Raw genomic sequence first — 20236 nt, forward strand, 5'->3', positions numbered from 1 at the left:
CCCTGTCTAACCCTTTCACCATTTTCCCCATTTCTCCCTTGATAATACCAGTCTCCTATTGTCCCACCTCTCTTGAGTTCCTTCTTTCACTTTATGCCCAAGGTTCCTTGTATAACCTTCCCTTCCCCTCCCATTTAAATACCCCCATTTTTATCCATTTCTCCCTGCCTCCTGGCTGTTCTCTGTCAGGTTCTTTCCCTTTACCTCCCTAGTTCCTTTTCATTATCCTGGTTCCTGCAGTTATATCTGGATACATACTCACATATAAGGATTTGGAGACTGATATTATCAAGGGAGAATGAGGAAAATGGAGATACTTTAAATGGGAAAGTCATGGTGGATGGGTTAGACAGGGAGAGACAAAGGAGAGATAAATAGTGCCTAGGTAGTTTTTAAAAACCAGAAGGAATCATATTAATCCAACGACTTAATGATAAATTACACATGCACTATCTCTACATGAGTCCATGTGTATAGATAAAAGTTACATAACAAGACAGTGCCAGACAGGAGAAACCTTCTTTTGAGTTGTTGGCCATCGTTGTCCAAGAAACTTCCAAAACTACACAGGCTATCGCCACCATCCTATATTGCCTCCCAGAACTTGAAGGTAAGACCCTACTGCTTCAGGCAGAACATACTTCTGACACAGGATTTGAACAGTAGACCTGGACCTGACCTGGAAGTCACGTCCCCTGCAGGCTAGCTCTCATAGCTTTGGAGAGCACTATGAAAGTGCCAAGGGAAAACACCAATTGATGGTACAACACTGCCTTCAAAACCAAATAACCACATCAATGGCTGGCACAGCATGCGACATTGGTGCAGTAGTGGCAATTTTATCTTGGGGACAATCAACAGCTACCTAATTGGACTAAAAGCCCACTCAACAGGAGGAAACTCGTGTGGTACTGTAAACATAACCAAACACACATTGCTGAAGTCATAGATCTTAGAGAAAACTCTAAGACTGTCACATCCCTAGACTAATGTAATTTCTTACTATGTGCAAAATATGAATCCTTATATTTACAGACAAATATCTCGTTACTTCTTATCAAAGAAGCTTCTTTAATACCAGACAAAGACTATTACCAAATACCACAACTGGTCACACACAAACATTGTCTATGAATTGCCCAGGCCTAAATGATACACATAGAATGTAACCTCTACACCTAAGGCTCACAGAACATAGAACAGACATAAAGAGAACACTTAGGAATCTCTCAGTTCTCATTAATCATGCTTTGTCATGCAACAGAGGGTCAGGAACACAAAAGGTCACAAATGGCCAAATGTAGAGATTAAGAGTCTACAGAATGATGGTTCTTGGACAGGACTCCTATATTAAACTTCAACCACCCAGGGTTCTGGGAGCATTGCAGAAAAGGGAGCAAAAAGATTGTAAGAGCCAGGGAGGAGGTGCACAAGCATATGGAAATGTAGTCCTACAGGCTCCTGGAATCCTGTTCATATGAATCTACAGCAATGGTGTCAGCATTTACAAGTTCCATGCAAACTCAAGCAGACAAAAACCCAGCACATAACTGGGGAAATGAACAGCAGACCCCAATCTTAGCTGAAGAAGTATTGGCAACTGATTACTGCTGGGTGAGGAAGAGCTGATCTTCCTAAAGCGAGGGACTCTAGATAAGCTGACTAGACCTCAGTAGATGACCCTGCACTGAGGAACATTGGGGACAATATCTTGACACAATAGGCCTTAACTCAAATGAAAGAATGTATGAATTGCAGGGGGGGGGGCTATGGGAGGGTGCCAGTGGGGACAGGGCTATAAAGATGATTAAGATTGATTGAGATGTTCTGTACGAAATACACCAAAATTAAATGAAAACAAATTTAAATAAAATATTTCTATTGCCAAATCTGTGATTGATGGGTTACCAAAATAAATGCTGAATCCTAACATTTAATAATGGTCAACATATCTAAATTCAACCAGTAAAAATACTATTGTACAACTGAGACGTATTAAATGAGCACATGTGCTGCAGATAAAAAGAACAATGGAAGTCGATCCACAGAGGCTGGATTTTCCATTTCAACGCTGGGAACACCTGCTGTCACTCACCTTCAGTTACCATCAGCCTTATAACAAAGGTTTCTTTTTCTCCTGTGCTGGCCTTGAAGTGGCAGCGGTAAAGACCCAAGTCAGCGATGATGGCATTGGGGATGACAAGGAAACTCTTCGTGCCTCCCTGGCTACAGTTGCTCCATGTATGTCTCAAGTATTTTGAGCTGTAACTTCTTCCTTGGGACAGGTTACAGAAAGCTAAGATATCTATCTGATGAGGCTGGACCTTTTCCCAAGTGACTTGCTCAACTGGCCAGTTGCTTTGAAGCTGGTAGGTGAGTGTGACATTTTGTCCAGGTTCTGTGATGATGTGGCTATTCGAAGGTGTAGCTGTCTCAAAACTATCTGAAAAGAAGATTAGCAGATGATTAGGCAGTTGGTCAAATGTTTGGGCACAGACATGTAAAAGCACCCTGGAATTTCCACTAAAATGATTGGTGGTATTACTTAATGTAGTTGCACCAAGTATAAATGGAAACTTTACAAAGTTTGAAAGACAAGGGGCATTTTTTAAAGAATATCTTATTATTTTTATTTTATGTGGATGAGTGTATTGCCTGAATGTATGTAAATGCTCCCGTGTCTTGTGATTCCCAAGCTGGAAATCAAACCCTGGTCCTCTGTAAGAGCAGCCAGTGCTCTTAACTACTGAGCCATCTCTCTGGACCCCAGAGGACATGTTTAAAGTCTAGTAGACAGAAAAGAGGATATGATGGTTCAATCATAACCTTTAAGAGTTACTTGGTTAACCAGATGAGAAATGTATCTTCAACTTGGTACTTTCTTAGCAGTGATCATATCGAGAGTCTGAAACTCACAAGATTGCTCTGAACTAGTGACTCAAATATCCAGATTATAGTGTCAGATGATAGATTGAGATATTAACATCCACAAAAAGATACTACATGATTTTCATTGACTACACACAGATTGCAGAACTATCTTGTGTACAGGTGGAAATTCACATGTAGTACAAATTCCTAGTGCTAAAAAAAATTCATCCAAACTCCTACCTTCAGAATACTATTTCTAGAGTTTCTAGCACAAGTAATAGCTATATCTTGATCAACATGTCTTATAATAAGCATGTTCTGGGAATCCTTGCATGCCTTTTGGAGACGTGCTAGGTCTGACCTATTTTCAAAGCAATAGGAGGCTATACTTGGTCTCCACCCCTGATCTTTATGGATGTAAGAGCAGATACATCCAGAGGCCCTGAAGGCTTGTGGAATGAGTGCTCAAAGAGTCTTGTGTTTAAAACTGTGTTCAGTGTTAATCTCTAACAGCTTAAATATGATAGATACAACCTATATAAACATGAGCTTTTGGTCCTGAGACCCAAAAATTTGTGAACTTAATATAGAGAATAAACCTCATGAATTGTCTCTCAAGAATAGCCCAGAGTAGTAACAGGTGGACTAAGCATCCGCTTCCTTCATCTGAAACTTTACTGCTGCCAACCAAGGACCCTGATCTACTCTCTAAGGAGAGAAGGAAGCTGAGCAGAGATGATGCCACAGAGCTCACAGAGAGATGCAAAAAGCAGAAGAGCATCTATTCATCTGTGTTACAGTGGTCCTCAGAGGTGGCAAAGAACCAATGTTTGGGCTACAACAACTATCAATCAATCAATCAATAGGGAAAAGAAAGAAGGGAAATGAAATGGTACATGTGAAGAACAGTAGAAGTCTAAAGTATGGTAAAAAAACTGCTGGTCATATCAGATTAGGATTTTATGTCTACAATAGTTTTATCTCCCCCTGAAAGCTAGCTGCAACAAGTGGCTTCTGGTGTGAAACTCTCCTATACAGAAAAGCCACAGCACCCTAGTGTGTAACCATGCAACTGCTCGGCAGAGGTATCACTTTACCCACATAACAGGCATATGAAAATGTTTCATCTCTATGTGACAAACCAACACAACAGAAGGAAAGAAGGAAGGAGCAAAATGCATACAAAGTAGAAAAATAGTAAGAAAATCAGCCCAGCTTGGTGGCACACACCTTTAATCTCAGCACTTGGGAAGCGGAGGTAGACAGATCTCTGTGAGATCGAGTCCAGCCTGGTCTACATAGCAAGTTTCAGGCCAGTTGGGGCTATATAGACACTGTCTCAAAAAGAAAAAACAAATAATGATAATGATAATAATAATCAGATAGATGAGAAGAATGAAGAGTGGGAGGAAGAGGAAGAGGAGGAAGAGAAGCAGAGCATCAAAACATAGAAAAGAGAGAAGGGAAATTAAAATTAAAATGGGGGATTGCTAGAAAAGAAATGATGGACAATAGAGAGAAAAAGCGAAGTGTGATACTAGCAGACTGTGATAAACCTCAAGAAGAGTTTCTGTAATTCATCCTGGGCCTTCAGAATACAGACAGGTAAGGAGGTTTTGATGTTTGTCATCAGAGCTCTCAAAACTGCTTTGCTTATACCTCTAGAAGCTCTTTTCTGCAACCCTATAAGCTTTCTTATTTGGCCCTCTTACTAGACCTTCTTTCAGGAAGCAGCTCCATACACCGTTCAAATCAGGTACAAAGGGTAGGGTCCTCGATTAGGGAGAGCTACATTTTCACTAAGGACAGATCCACTAGGCAGTGGAGAAAATGCCCAGTGATGAACAGCCCTGACCTCAGGGTCAGGATGGAAGGAGTTTTCAGAGACCAAGGGTTGGGAGATTACAATTCAGGTTCCTCATAAGGACCCAAACCCACCTGTCTGTAGATTCAGACAACAGAAAAATCTAGGATCTCAGCCCCATGGGTAGTTGCTTGAGAAGCACAGGGTAGCACACCCCACCCCAAAGTAACGCTTTCTGCTGAACAGTGACTGGCTGGGCTCAGATAAAAACTGACCCCCACAGAGAGCTGCAGAGCCGGCCTTGTCTCTGCTGCTGCTTGGGGCTGCTCAGCCAAATGGAAGGCTGCCCAAAATGACACAGAAAAGAACTGGGAAGAAGACCTGGTGTAAAGAAGACCCACCATCCTGATGAAATCCTAAATGAAAAGAAAAATAATAAAGCTTGTTGCTCCCATACTTACATTCAAGTGTATGCACACAAAATTTTAAGTGAGCATAAAATATTGTTGTATATGTGATTTTTATTGCAGGCTACATGAAATGCTATACTTAGTATGTAATTTTTCTATCATGATGATAGATCATTAGTAAAAGTTATTTCTGTGTTTCATCCACTTTTCCAAGTACCACTCAGCCTCCTGGGAATCAAACACTGCTGGGTACATCGTGACCTCTTCTCACTGGCCTCCTCCACCTCATGCCCCTAGCTGCTGACTACCACCTCTGGTCCTCACTGGTCTGTGGCTCTGAATTCAGTTTGAGTAGCTCTGCAAAATCACCTATTATTGTATGGCAATTTGCTCCAGAATTGAAACATTCCCTCGGAGGCTCAGGAGATAGACAAATGTCACATGTCTGAGAAAGCTGTAAGTTGCAAGAGTCAGCAGAACCCTCTCCCCAGGGTAATGAAAGCAGAAAACTGCTGGAAAAAGAGATGCTGACCAGCTGAGCTGCCTGAAGGAGAGCTCCTGCTAGCAAGTTGTACAAAGAGCTCCAGGGATGGACTGTCTAAGAACTGTCACACATCTGGGGGTAGACTTTTTGTTGATACAACTGCTTTTGAGTCATCACTGCTCCTGTAGGTAACCCGTCACCCACACTCCTATTAAGAACCCCAATAAAATCACATTGATTCATCAAGTTGGACATTGGTTTATTTGGTCTGTCAGGGGTTTCCTGTCTGGGGTGAGTAGACATATGTGTGTCATTCTCCCCACGAAGTCTATTATATAACACCCTGGAATATCACAAAGCCCTGAGTCTCTATCATCAGCTTCCCAACTCTGCCTTTGTGCAGGCATCCTGTGTTACCTCATTCTATTCTGAGCACCATGATCCACCTTGCCAGAAAGCAGACAGGTCAGTCAATTTGAAAATAATGCCAATTTTCATTCTTACTTTGCAGTCAAAATGATGTGCCTTTTTGTTGTTTTGGATGGCACTGACATCTGCAATAACTCCTCTAATATTAAAAAATATATTTAATTTCTTTAATATATTGACATTTTCAGTGCCAAAATAAATCAGTACTTCCACACAGAAATCAGAGCTATCTGAAAATTCGTAAGAAGGCATTCATGTTTCCATGGTCTTAGAAGTAGTAGCCTTGCCAAAGCAATCAAGCTGCCTACTGACCAAGCCATGAAATCTTACTACCAATTTAAAGAACCACAAAGAGCTGAGAAATGTGTTAAATGATACCATGGGAAGGCAGAGCATGGGACTGTAGATAACTCAAACTGACAGCAACAGTAACAAAAAAAAAATGAGATTGAAACATATAGATTCAAAAAGGTACTAAAGAGTTACAGTGTATAGAACTGGAAAGCAGAATATTGATACAACACCTACATAAATATGAATTCAATATTTAATAGTTTCATGAAATCTAATTAGAGGAGTAGAAGAAATATAGAATAATCATATGGAAGTCTGTTCTTCGGTCCTCTTCTTTGCCAGGTAAAGACCTACAGAAGAAGTTGCCAGTCACAGCACACAGCCAGTTTATTGAAGCATAAGCAACACTCCACCCAGCAAAGAGACAGATACCTTCCTGGGGAGGGGTCCAGAGCTGGAGTACCATCTGCCCCCTGGAGAGTCTGAGCTTTTATATAGAATATATGGGGGTGGGACAGGACTGGGCTCCCCTTTCCCCATTTGGATTGGACAGGATAGGGTACATGTTGGCTGGTTCATTCATATGAAAGCAGGAATTTGACTGGGTAGAGCAAGGGCAGGTGAATTGAAATTCCAACAAGAGGAAGCCAGTCTGTGGCGAGTGCAGATTAACCAAGGAAAGGACCAAATTTGGATAAGAGCCCAGAAGTAAGCTATTTTGAATACAAGTGAGAGTAACTGGAACACAGCTGAATCTAGTCTGGGGCTCCTCACCTGACTATCTGCCTAATTCAGAACTGTCTCCTATTCTCCTTCAGTGCTATGTCCAAGCCTGATGGCTGGTTAAGCTCTAAGAAAGCATGGAAATTTATTACGCTATTATTTCTATTTTTGTATACATACATATCTACATATGAAATTTCCCTAATGAAAGTTCTAAAAATGTTTCTACAATAAAGTCTGAGAAGCCAGAAATCTAAGCTAAATGGAAGTACAGGGTTTGTGAAAGGCAGTTCACACTCCCTAGGCTCATTCTTGTAACAATATAATCAGGTAATAAAATAATGGGGCTGTGGAGCTGGAGAGATGGCTCAGCAGTTAAGAGCACTAACTTCTCTTGCAGAGGACCCAGGTTCGGTTCCCAACACCCATTAACAGCGGCATTAACAACCATCCATAGCTCCAGTTCCAGGGGATCTGACACCCTTTTCTGACCTCCATGGGCACTGCTAGATATAGGTGCACTTACATACATACAGGCAATACACTCACACACATAAAATAAAAATAATAAGATATTTTTTAAATGGGGCTATTTCACAAATGAGGGGTCAAACTCCTAACTTTCTCAAACTGCTGTGTGTACAACTGGCAGAACCCAAAACTCAAGCCAGTTTGTTCTGTGTTCAGACTCGTGTATTTTTCATATCAGAATATCTCCACCTCTAAACACTCTGTTTCCAACCTCTGCTTCTAGCTGGACTCCTTCCCTTCACCTCTGAGTTGAACTTTCTCCCACCAGATAACCAACTTTTAACCCTGTGATATACTGCCCAATCTCTAATCTCTCTTTGTTCTTCCCTATTCACTCAAGGTTCTGGAAAGAATGGGCTCTTCATTTCTCGTGAGTGCTTCAAGCATGCAGCCTCCATTTCTACCATCCCACCAACACCACAAGTGTCACCTGAGCCCTTGACCCTGAACACTAGGGCCCAGCCCTCCTAGAAAGCCCCACTCCACCCTGCTAAGTTCTATGCTTTCCTGCTTCCTCTCTGACCTCTCTGACCTTCCTCCACTTCTTCATAATGTGCGCCCCCTCACCTGTTCCTCTTCCAATGTCACCACGCCCAGCGTTCCTCTGCCTGCCCTCTGCACTTGCCATCTTTGTGTGATTCTGTCAAATCTGACTTCTCTACCACCTCTCCTGTGGGTGATGTGAACATCACCAGCTCCTGCTTACTCAGACATCTCCCTGGGTTTCCAAAGCACCAGACAATAACTTGTTCTCAGTATGTTTAAAATAGACTAAACTTTAAACAGCCCAGAATTGCCCCAAGCCATCTGCAGGAGCTATTAGTACACCAGCTAATTAGGAGTGTTAACGCTAGTGGCTGGTGTATTCCCAACTGTGTCTAGACAATGAGGATGCTCGATGGAGATCTTTTCTAAAATCCCTGAATAGTGACCCACATAAATGCAAAATCATATGTTGACTGCATGATGACTAAGGAAATGCTCTAAAGTGACCTTAGATAAATTCTCGAAAACAAACCGGCAAAATAAATAAATGAACTCACTAACTTCCAATTACAAGCATGGTCCAGGAAATGGAAAAAGAACATTTCAGAAATTTACAGAGCAGGCCTTTGTGGGAGGATGCACTGAGGGCACAGGAAGGAGCCCAGACCCCAAAGGTTTAGTTTCCCCCAGCATAGCATTGCCCGCCTCCCAGTTCTTCCTGTGACAGACAAAAATGTGACAAGTCAGTATCATTTGTATACCCCTACCTTAAGAGTCAAGCAGCTTCAAGCAGAACAGGAACCTGTAACCTCAAACATGTCAGTGCACCACAGAGCTACTGCAGGAGAGCTCCCACCCACTGATGTAAAAGCCCTTCAGTGTGTTCATTTCAAATGTGGAAGGTGATGAGAGGGTTGGGCAGCATCTCCCTAAAAACGCTACAATGTTCCATGATGACCAACTTAGGGGAGTGAATTGACTGCTTTCTCCAAAATGCATTATGGCCAAGTTCTCACCCACATTAGCAAAGAAAGAGATTCAGAATGAAGCCCACTGTAGATACCATTACTTAAGCTGAAGTCCTGCTGGAGGCGGCCAACACTAGTTATGGGGCGGGTCGCTAGACCCCGGCGTGGTGTGTGCGGGCACCCTGGGGTCTCCGCCACACCTGGCTAGTCCCAGCATGAGTCTGGCCACAAGAGATGTGGGGAGCGCGCCTGGGCTCCCGGGTGCACTCACTCTGGATGTGGCCCGGGGTTAGGTGTGCGCACACTCTCTCGCTGTGGTTCTGGTCCCGCTGGCTAGCCGCTGGCAGGCCTAGCCCGCTGCGCCTCTCTGGAGACGACAGGTGCGCAGACTTCTCTGATGCTGGCTGTAGCTCATGGCTACACACTTCTCTGGAGCGGAGAGCTTCCTCTGCTACCAGAGTATTATCTAGTCGGAATCTCGCCTCTATTACACCCTTGTACCTTTCCTCAGGATTGCGGAGTTCCTGGCCAGTGAACTCCACAGGGAAGAGGCACGGAGGCGGCAAAAGCTGGGGTATCCATGGGCCGATAACGGAGGAATAGCGCCCCCCGGGGAGACTGGATCACAGGATTTAGTGTTACAACTCAAGACAAGTGACTCAGCTCAGACCTCAGTGATTCAGCTCTAGCTCCAAGTCTGAGTGAAGTGATCCAGCTCTGAGTCTGAGTGAAGTGATCCAGCTCCAACTTTATTGGGGTAAAACTAGGACTATTTATAGTGTAGAGACAGCAGAAGAAGTCTTAGCTGATAGGTACTTTTAGGATGCCTCATTTACATAGGGTGGTGGGCTTCTATCAGGCTATCAGACAACAGACAACGCCTGATTAAAACCTGGTAACTCCTGTGCCAGAGGGCATGTATTTGTGGCGAGCACTTTAAAAGAAGAGTCAGGGAGGATGCCAGGAAGGCACTCTGCTATGAAAGGAATCTACAGCACATGGTTTCCAAGCTCGTGAGCTATCCGGATGTGAAGAGACTTCTACTTGCATAACAGAGAACCCCAACACCTAATCAATGGCAGGTGTCCTTACACTGCAAAAAGGGGAAATTCTGGACACAGATATGGACAGAAGGAGAATGCTATGGGAGGCTGAAAGTAGAGATAGGTAGAGTCCTCTAAGACAAGGAGTAGCAGAGGCTGGGGAAAACCTGGCCCAGCCCTCAGAAGGAACTTGCCTTGTTGGCACCAGGATCTCAGACTTCCAGACTCCAGTTCCATGCTCCTGTTGGGTAAGCCAGGCATATTGTGCACCTGCTACAGCAACTGTGGAGTAGCTCGGGACCACATCTGGCTAAGCCGTCTGAAGAGCCAGGCCTTTTTGTTAGGAAAACCTACAGTCTCCACAATCTTTGCAATGAAATACCTTCCCCATCCTTCATTTAAAGTGCAGATAAAAGGTAAAGGAACCAAACAAGATAAAAATGAAGGAAGAGATTGCTTGACTGAAAAGCAATGATAAAGCTGGAAGCTTTGGAGCTAGGGCTGAGAGATAAAACAGCCTGACAAAAACATCATGAAGGCAGGGCAGGCAGGGCCATTTGTCTAAATGGAACAAAGGAGACTAGAATCAGTCCTGGGCAGTGAAGCAGGGCCTCATCACAGAAATCACAATGAAGATTTGCAGTAGGTCCAGAACAGGCTGCACCTGTCCAATCTCCAGACAAGCAAGCAGCTTGCCACAGTTTGGCAGATCTGTGATTCCCATCACCCAGGATTCCAAGCAGCTATCCAGGCTGCTGACCCAGTCCTAGACATTCAGGGTGCTTACTCCCCAGGCAGTTTCCAAGAGCTTCTGAGTCTGGAGAGCCTTTCTTTAAGGGTAACCAGAATTTACACACTGCAACTTCTTCTCAGATTCTAACAGTTAAGAAATAACTGCTGATCTCATTGCCATGCTGTTTGAGAGTGATGCTATTTATTTGAGTATCATAAAGCTGACTGAAACATGTGAAAAAGTCTAACTTTTAAGCCTTTCTGCCTTTTCTCCCAGTCAGAAAAACAAATAACAGGATGCAAGCATTTTAAATAGTACATTTCTGGAAGCTTGCAAAACCAACAGATTTTACGATGCAAAGAATTCCATTTGTTTTCTACTAAAACGTTACCAAAGAGTTTCCTGCATTAGGGGATTTAATGTTAACATTTTATACAGGAAATTTTTTTTAAAGTTTAGCCCTCTCTCTAATCATCCCCTTCCAGAGAATATTTGGCAGAGTACACTATGCATCTTATTCTCATAAACATTTCCATTATATTTTTGTGGGTTTGTATTTCATTATTTGTATGTTTACATGTACATGTAACATGTGTGTGCACATGTGCACACGTGTGTGGAGGTTCCATGGCAATGTCAGGTATCTTTGTCAGTCACCCTCCACCTTATCTTTTTAAGACACTTGCTGATCCTGGAGGTTGCCAATGAGTGCCAGCAAGCCCCAGGGATCTCTCCTCCTGTCTCCACTTCCCCAGAGCTGGATTCCAGGCCCCATCACTGTGCCTGGCTCTTTACACGTGTTCTAGGGGACTGGACAGGTGCAGCCTGTTCTGGACCTACTGCAAATCTTCATTGTGATTTCTGTGCTGAGGCCCTGCTTCACTGTCTCCTCAGTCTCCTCATTTTCAGTGTATTTTAAAGTAGAACAATGAACCTTGAATGAGTCCTTCTCGGTGACAGCATTAAATGCATGTCATGTTCTAGCACATGGAGTTTCCACAGATAAGTCACCCAGCAAATGAGTTACAAAGACCCTCTCACCAAGGTGGCAGGTCATGGAGCCACACTGAACCACTAATCCAGCTGTGCCATATCATACCCCTGAAGGCTCTCACAGATAGCCAAGCCTTCTCCTTTCCTGCATGGAGGCCAGATTTCACAGAAATAAACAAGCCCCAAGACAGCCTCAGATCCTAAATATCTTATTTTCTGATGTCTTAAATCCTATAATTAGAAATTAGGAATCAGTTTCTGTCATCCTTGTTAAAATGCACATAACAATTTCAATTCCTAGCAGGCACCAACACAGTGTGAAATTGCCCATTAGACTGTTTTTCAAGCAGAAGGGAAGGAAACTGGTTCCCACACACAAGTGGCCCAGAACAGGCTTTCTAGAAAATGAGAGAGGCAAGGGCCAGCAGCCAGCCTCATTGTACTGATGGCACTGTGGGTGTGTGCAGACCAGCAAACAGCAGAGAAGTGGTGAGTACATGCCTGTGTGACCACTGAGGGGCTCATGCAGGAAGATGGGCACAAACAGAAGGCAATGTGATTGAGTCCTTCCCTTCCTCCCTCCTTCCCTCCCACTTTTCCTCTCCCTCTCATACTCCATCAGCCAATATTATTGAGTTCATACCGATGTAATAGCAAGGAATAGACTGAACTATGGGGGAGATGTATTAGTGATGATTTTCATAAAGAAGATAGCTCCTCAAAGGGCCAGGAGTCAAAACAAGCCTTAGCAATTCCCCCATGGAAGCCCACATGTCTACAGAGAGCCCTGGACAGAGTTCTGTGAATGCTGTTACATGTCTGTATGATGATGACTCACTCACCAAGATCTGTCAAAATTTCTTGGACCAGACACAGATATTTTTGCCGGAAGAAATTCTTCTTAAGGCCCTGAACTCAAGATGTTAAGCACCCACATTTACTGCACTTAGAATAATTACTCCAAGTGCATTTTTCTTCTCACTTTTTCTTACTATTATTCCATTATTTCAGTATCTAGTTCATTATATTCCCTTTGTATTTCCAGGTGGCTTTGTGGAGAACAAATAAATTGTACATCAGATGTACAACATTTTAAACATGATGAAGAAGAAACTGATATATGAAAATGTGATGCCAGGCATGGTGGCACACGCCTTTAATCCAAGCACTCAGGAGGCAGAGGCAAGCAGACCTCTATGAGTTCAAAGCCAGCATGGTCTGTGTAGTTAGTTCGAGGCCAGCTGGAGCTACAGGGAGACCCTGCCTCAATAAGCAAAAAAAAAAAAAAAAAAAAAAAAATAAAAGCATTAAATGGCACGTGCATATCTTCACAATGAGATAAACACATGTTCACATATAGATGTAGACATGGCCTTGCATATTTCAATTTCCAGTTTTGATAAAATTTAAAAATCAAATTGACTTTTACAATCAAAACTTATACACAATTCTCTTAAGGCTACACCACTTTTATCAATGTTACTCCTCTAACTTTACTCTGAAAAACTGGAAAGCCATTGCTAAAAAGTTCTGCGCAGAAAAATAATGCCTGTCTGTAAAATAGAAGTCACTGCCTCTAAGACAAGGGAATATGAGGCCCACTAGTCACACTCAGCATTGCACAAGGCAATAGCATTTGAAGAAAGGCAGGCTACAAGGTCATGCCTTCAGCATTCTCTTCAACATTTGAATATGATTTCAATTTATTAGGCTAAGTATCTGATGCTATAACCTGCCACAATGAAGAAAAACTAGGGTTTTCAGAGTAAGAGCAGATTTTCATAAGCATTCGCATTGTATATGAGAGAAAACCAAAAGAATCCAATACTAAACTTTGCAGATGTGTGCTGGTCAGTAACATCTGAAAGATCAGAAGCCAGTCATGTGGCCCAGGGAGCCCCGCTAACACTGAGAAGCGGTTGGGCCTGACATGGACACTATGGAGACCCTTGCAACAGTCTGTGGACAGTCCCCATGGGAATCCCTTAGGCTTCACCGGGCACCCCAGCTCCTCTGTGCTCTTTTCTGTGAGTGGACCCCCCTAAGATAACTGACACCCAACTTCCCTGGCCATCTGCACACCTAGAGGGACCCTCATTCCTTGAGCACGGGGATGGAGTTCCTCCCCCTCCTTCCTTAGACATCCTCACAATTCCGTGTTAGATGAAGCTAAGATGATTATGGGTTCTTGGCATGCCTCGTTCCATTTCCAACTCTGGCTCCCTTAGAGGATTTTCCTAGAAACATTTCCTAATCCATCTGGTCACATTATCCTCCCTGGCGTTGCTTCTGGAGAATGCAGATGCAGTGCGGAGACTTTCGGAAATTCACTTAGAACCAAGCATTAGGACTTACATCATCATACTGGAAAAGACGACACAGAGAAAAAGGTCTCTCGTCACCTTCATGGTAACACGGCTTGAGTCAATTAAAAACTCCCTGTTTGACTCTATCTAACGCCATCAGCTGCCAAAGTCCCACTGATCTTCCTTGTCTTGCATGTCCTGCACATAGGAATCTCACAAGCACTGAGTCCCACAGACATTTTCTTTTCACACTTTACAATAATTGTGTACAACAAATTACTACACTGAAAAAAAACCTACTACATGTGTGTGTGTGCATGTGTCATTGTGTGTCTATGTGTGTCTCTGTGCCTTATCTCAATTATGCTGAGCTCCTTGAGGCAAAAATTAATTTCTAAAATGTTTGTTGTTTGCTATTCTATCCTTCAAAAGTTTTCAAAGCAAGTGTACCATGAATTCTGCTGATTTTAATTTCAGCAGAAACCTTACACTAAACCTTTTATCGGTGCAATGGTCAATAACAATGAAGTGTGGATCTGATTGTTTTCCATCTCTATTTAAAAGGCTCTACATTCCCCATCGCTACTCCAGCACAAAGCAAGCATTCTTTAGAAAAATGTCTTACAATATTTTTTTCTTTTGCCTTTGCCGGATGTCTCATCTCCTTTTAGAATCTACCATAGACTTCAGTTTCCTCAGGGATAACAGTAGTCATCATTTCTGCTCAGAAATGTATGCAGTCCAGGAAAAATAATCCAGAAACAAGAGCATAATTAGAAGTAGCCACATCATATATTTATGCTGTAAGAAGCAAATAGATAATTATCATAACCTCTGTAATAGTTATATATTTGAAACAGGAAAATGGGTATGGCAGTAAAGGAAAGCTTTGTATTCTTAACACATCAGAGGAAAGGTCTACAAACTGACCCCAAGAAACAATATTTTTCACAAACATCGTATGTAAGTACAGTTACCAGGCATTACTCGACAGTGAATGGTAGAAATGAACTAAATTTCCAGCAATATAGTAACAGTAAATGAGTTGTGAAAATAAAGATGCGGATGTGCCAATGCTGAAAATATTCATCTTATAAAATACAGGAACATTCTTTTAAACTTTGCTGGCAGTCAAAAAATATATCTGCCTATGAATAATAATTAAATAGGATTAAATCCATACATGACTGTGAATAAAAAATCAAATGAGAAACCTTTGGTTCCCTTTCCCATTGGATTTCAACACAGGTGTTAGTCATCGTAAAGGAGGGAGAGCGTGCAGAAGCTGGCCTTGCAGCCTGGTATAAGCATGTGGGCTACATTCAAACGGGGCTTAATAAAAGAATCAAGGGGCTGGAGAGATTGCTAAGTGGTTAAGAACACTGGCTGTTCTTGCAGAAGACCCGGGTTTGGATTCCAGCACCCACATGGCAGCTAACAACTGTCCCAAACTCCAGTTCCAGGAGATCTGGCAGCCTCTTCTGTCCTTGGCGGGCATTGCATGACACAGGTGCATTTACCTACATGCAAACAACACATGCATGCACATAAAATAAAAAAAATATTTTTTTAAAGAATCAAATGGGAAATGAAGGATGAAATAGAAGAATGGAATCCTGAGCTTTCATCTTTATTTTCACACACATGCACACACACACACACACACACACACACACCAATAAATATGATATCAAAGAAACTTTGCTTACCAAAGGATATCTTAATCATATTTGGGGCTACAAACTCAACTTTCTTTTCAACCAATGCAGCAGCCTCTTTTTCTTGTAACCACTCAAATTGCTACTCTCCTTTAATCATTTCAATATAAAGTGGGAAGGCTATTGTACACACCCTAGAGGAATCAGTATGAGCAAAGCAGTTGTGACCTGAGTGACTGGATACTTTTAGATGGTGCCCATTCTGTCCTTTATTTCTGTTCATTTATACCCACATTCCTGCCATTTCCTTCCTTAATTCAAGAAAGGGTAAATAAAATGCCCAAAGCTCTGTGACTGAGCTGTCTAGGCTACGAAATTCTTAAACTTTGGTTGTAAAATTCCTCCCCACTGAAGGCAATAACAGCCACCACCCCTGCTTATCAAGGGTTTCAGTTCCCACACTTCAATAGGAAACAGGCTCTTTACTAAAAGTATGATAAAATCTAACCCCTGGGTCTGACCTAATTGTGGTAATAGCCATTCTTCCTTGCATTCTTATTATCTGCATGTCACAATGCAATGACTTGCATAGTCTATTGCATTTTAACACCGCAATCCAATGAGGTACATATTATGACATCATTTATAAATTATGAAACTCAGACCAGAAGAGCAAGGCCAGAGCCAGCCTCTGACCTTGGTCATTTGTAATAAATACAGTCTGTTCTAACCCTCCTCAGGTGTAGATGGCAGCACAACACAAGAAGGAGGCAGTTGAGGGCATTCAGGAGACAGTTCAATGTACAAATTATTTCCTTGTAACTAGAATAAGGTCATCCCAGACCCAAATACAGCCCTGCTTGTCATGAGTAGAGGCAATAAGAAAGATTGCCCTGATGGGCAGACGCCTGGAGCACCAGAGGCAACATCACCCAACTTACTGGCCCCAAAGCCCCTAGCAGCATCTTTCCCAGTACCTACTGAGGTATCTTTCTTACCCCTCTCCTCCTAATGGTTCCAAAAACAAACAGAGGAGAGACGTGAACAATAGCAAGAATTTCAGAGAAAAGAATGTGGGGACATTTAGAAAATAGATTGACAGAGTCTAGAAACAAAGCAAGCCCTTAGCTGAGGAATTAAATATTCCTAAAAGATTTGCTATTGTCACAGAACACATGATCTTATTATTTTGTTATTTAAGTTTCTCCTTTCTCACAATGACAAAGGCACTGACTTGCTCACCACTAGAAAAGAAGAGGTTTACTTTCAGCTTTTAATCAATGGATATTCATTGTAGTAAAGGTCAGAGTTTATTGCGATATTTTAATATGTGCACATAATGTTCCCTAATCACATCTGCTCCCCATTTCCTGCTCTCATCTTTCCCACCCTTTTCCTTTTCCATATTCTTAGTGGAGCCCTTTTATTCTCACATCCTAAATTCCACATGAGAGGAAACACGAGGTACTTGGTCTTTTAAATTTAGCATATGATCTCCAGCACTTTCCATTTTCCTGCAAATGACATAAATTTATTCTTTTTTATGAATGACTAAAACCCCATTTGTATATGCATACCACATTTTCTTTATCGATCCATCTGTTGATTCCTAGGCTGGTTCTACAACTTGACTATTATGAATTGCTCGCTACTGGCACTAAATTAGCACAGTCACTGTAGAAATCAGAGTGGAGATAACTCAAAAATGCTTTGTTTTCTAAACATGCAGTGCGTCTACAAAAACTGATGAAAGCAATTCCAGCCTTTAATCTGTTTTTATGCATCAAAGTAGATCACTTAAGAGCAAAATCAATACATCTATATTTTCTTTTTAAGTGACAAACTTTGTCATCTATCATTTAAATTCTCATCAGAGGATATGTCCAATGACAGCTGAGGAACAGGTTACAGGGGATTCCTTTGTAAGAAAGTCTTCATGGATACTGCCACTGCTATGGAGAGAGACTGCTTCCAGGATGCTCCAGCCAAATGCTCAGCCTATGTGGTATCAAGCAGAGGACCAGCCCAAGACAAATGGGAGAGACTGAAGACAGGCTAAGATAACTGTGCAGTTATAGACCATTCCATAGGAAAAGGAAGAAAGAAAAGATATTTCTTACTGAACAAAGGAGGAAAACATTCCCTACTTTCTCTATGACCTTTGTTGCTTTTCATGATATTTCTGGAAGTAAAGCAAGTTGAGGGAAAATGCAAGACTTCTGTTAGAGACACTTTCAAAATTTCAGAAACCTTCTTTGTGATCATATCTTATTAGCTTTATTTCAGAGTAATGAGCTAAAACGTTCAGTATTTGCAATTCTACCTAAGAATATTGCTTGTATATTGCATCAATAAGCACAAATCTCTGACTCTGGCATTCAACTGACGTGCTTCTTAAAATATTCCATAGACACATGTAACAAGGTTCTAGGAGTCACAGTGTGCTTTCTGGGTTCGATGAGCCCTTCTTTGATTACTTTTAATCACCACCACCATTTAGTATCTTTGGAAATATGAGAAAAAAGAGAGCGACTTGGTTCAAATTCATTAGCACCATTAGGAAACAACCTTACAATGTACAACCTATGCTGATGAATTCATTATGTTCATAGATGAAAGGAGGAATATTTCTCTTCGTGTTTTGAGTTGAACCTGTGGTTGGTAATTACTTCCAACGGCTCTACCAGTTTCTACTTTTCTCACTGAAGCTCTGGAGTTCATCGTTTTTGTTGGGTCCTATATATTCCTCTTTTAGAAAAGCATTTCTTTTGGAAGAAATTGGAAAGAGAGGGAAGGACAAGATAGATCAAGATTTTAGCCCGTATTCTAGCTAAAACCAAATGACGACCAAAACCATCCCAAGTGCATTCAGCTGTCACTGTTGCTTCCAATAAAACTGAAATGTCCATATTCTATTTTTTAACTTTTTAATTTATTATTTTATTTTATGTATATGCATGTATTGCCTGCATGTAGCTAAGTGCACCTGTGTTGTGCAATGCCCACGGAGGCCAGAAGAGGCTGTCAGGTCCCTTGGAACTGGAGTTATGGACAGTTGTTAGTTGCCATGTGGGTGCTGGGATTCGAACCTCGGTCTTCTGGGAGAACAACCAGTATTCTTAACCGCTGAGCCATCTCTCCAGCCCTGAAATGTCCATACTCTAAAAGAAACTAGCATACCAGCAGATGAGAACTTACTCTATTTAAGATGTGTTGCATTCTGGGCCAAACCTAATGACCCTCAGAGGAATTACAATTTATAATGCAAATGGTCCTTACTCATCTGAAACAAAATTGGTAAAAGAAAAAAAATCAACAAAATACTTTGGAACCTTATTGGCCTATATGGCTTTTCTGAGAATTCCACTCCAGTTTAAATGGAGAGAAATTCTTACTTTGAAGTATTTAAAATGTATAATGGTCACTAATTATGCAAACAGCATCACTGAAGACAATGCCATTGGGGCAATCAAGTCTTCCACTGTGTGTGGCCATAGTTCTCAGTGATTCTAAATGAAGGTAAACATATTAACCACTTTGTATCATGCTTAGAGTATATGTTTTGTGTCATGCTTACAGTATACACTTATTCTTCTGAGATGATTTTTGTAGCTAGTTTTCATTATCTGTAAGTTCAAAATAGTTAAGAGGAATTATTTAATGCTTTATATACAAGAGAACACTGATTCTAATAGATTGAGAATTGCTACCACTTGCTTTAATTCAGTAGTGGAATAAATGGTAAATTCACAGGAATGCACAGACATTTTGGTAAATGATCAAAGGGTCCATATTCAGTCTCACAAATGCACTCAAGGCTATGAATCTATAGGTGATTTTCATTGTGCTGTGGCTCTCTGCTTTCTAGAATTCATCTCAGAATCATGTTAAAATTATAAACACTGAGAGAAAAAATGAAATTAAAAAATAGAATTGTTTTTAGATTAGTTAGTCAGAAAGAGCTCCAATGAATGTATATGAATCACAGTGTGTTGTTGCTACATGCCATGTTTTTAGGATAGAACTAATTGAAACAGTTCCTTTTGAAATATACAAACTCAATATTTGCCATTCTCTCTGCGCTTTTATCTCACTATAAACTCTTCCCTAAATTAGGGATGACTTCCATTTCCCCTGCACCATGCACACTTCCCCCCAAAGTCTGGAATTTAATTTCCACCTCCATATTCTTAAATATTTTAAAGTCATCATTTTGCACTCTCCATTTTCCTCTGAAATTGCCTTCAGTAATGACTTCCTAACTCCTTTATCTTTGTATTACATTTATCACATTTATGGGTTTACCTTTAAAAGAAAAACAAAACAAAAAGCCATAAAATTTGGGGATCTGAGCCTAATCACAGGATGTGCCCCTGCCAGTAGCGGCAATTACAAATATACCCTAATGTGCTTCGATCAAGGTGAGGTTTATCACAGTATGTGCTTTCTTTTCAGAAGCATGTAGCTGTCGAGTAATAGGAGAACAAAGCATCATTTTGGTTG

The 20236-nt window shown here is 41.5% G+C and overlaps 1 protein-coding gene across 1 annotated transcript in view; it reads right to left on the reverse strand.

Moving 5' to 3' along the window:
• Cd226 (CD226 molecule) overlaps window positions 1-20236 on the reverse strand; it is a 100144-nt gene that overhangs the window by 41052 nt on the left and 38856 nt on the right. The window contains exon 4 of the mRNA XM_008824929.2: window positions 2096-2443. Coding sequence (XP_008823151.1) covers window positions 2096-2443 — 348 coding nt within the window. The remainder of the gene's footprint in view (window positions 1-2095; window positions 2444-20236) is intronic.

The sequence above is a fragment of the Nannospalax galili genome, unplaced genomic scaffold (genome assembly GCF_000622305.1).
Source record: "Nannospalax galili isolate Female #2095 unplaced genomic scaffold, S.galili_v1.0 scaffold709, whole genome shotgun sequence".
NCBI lineage: Eukaryota > Metazoa > Chordata > Mammalia > Rodentia > Spalacidae > Nannospalax > Nannospalax galili.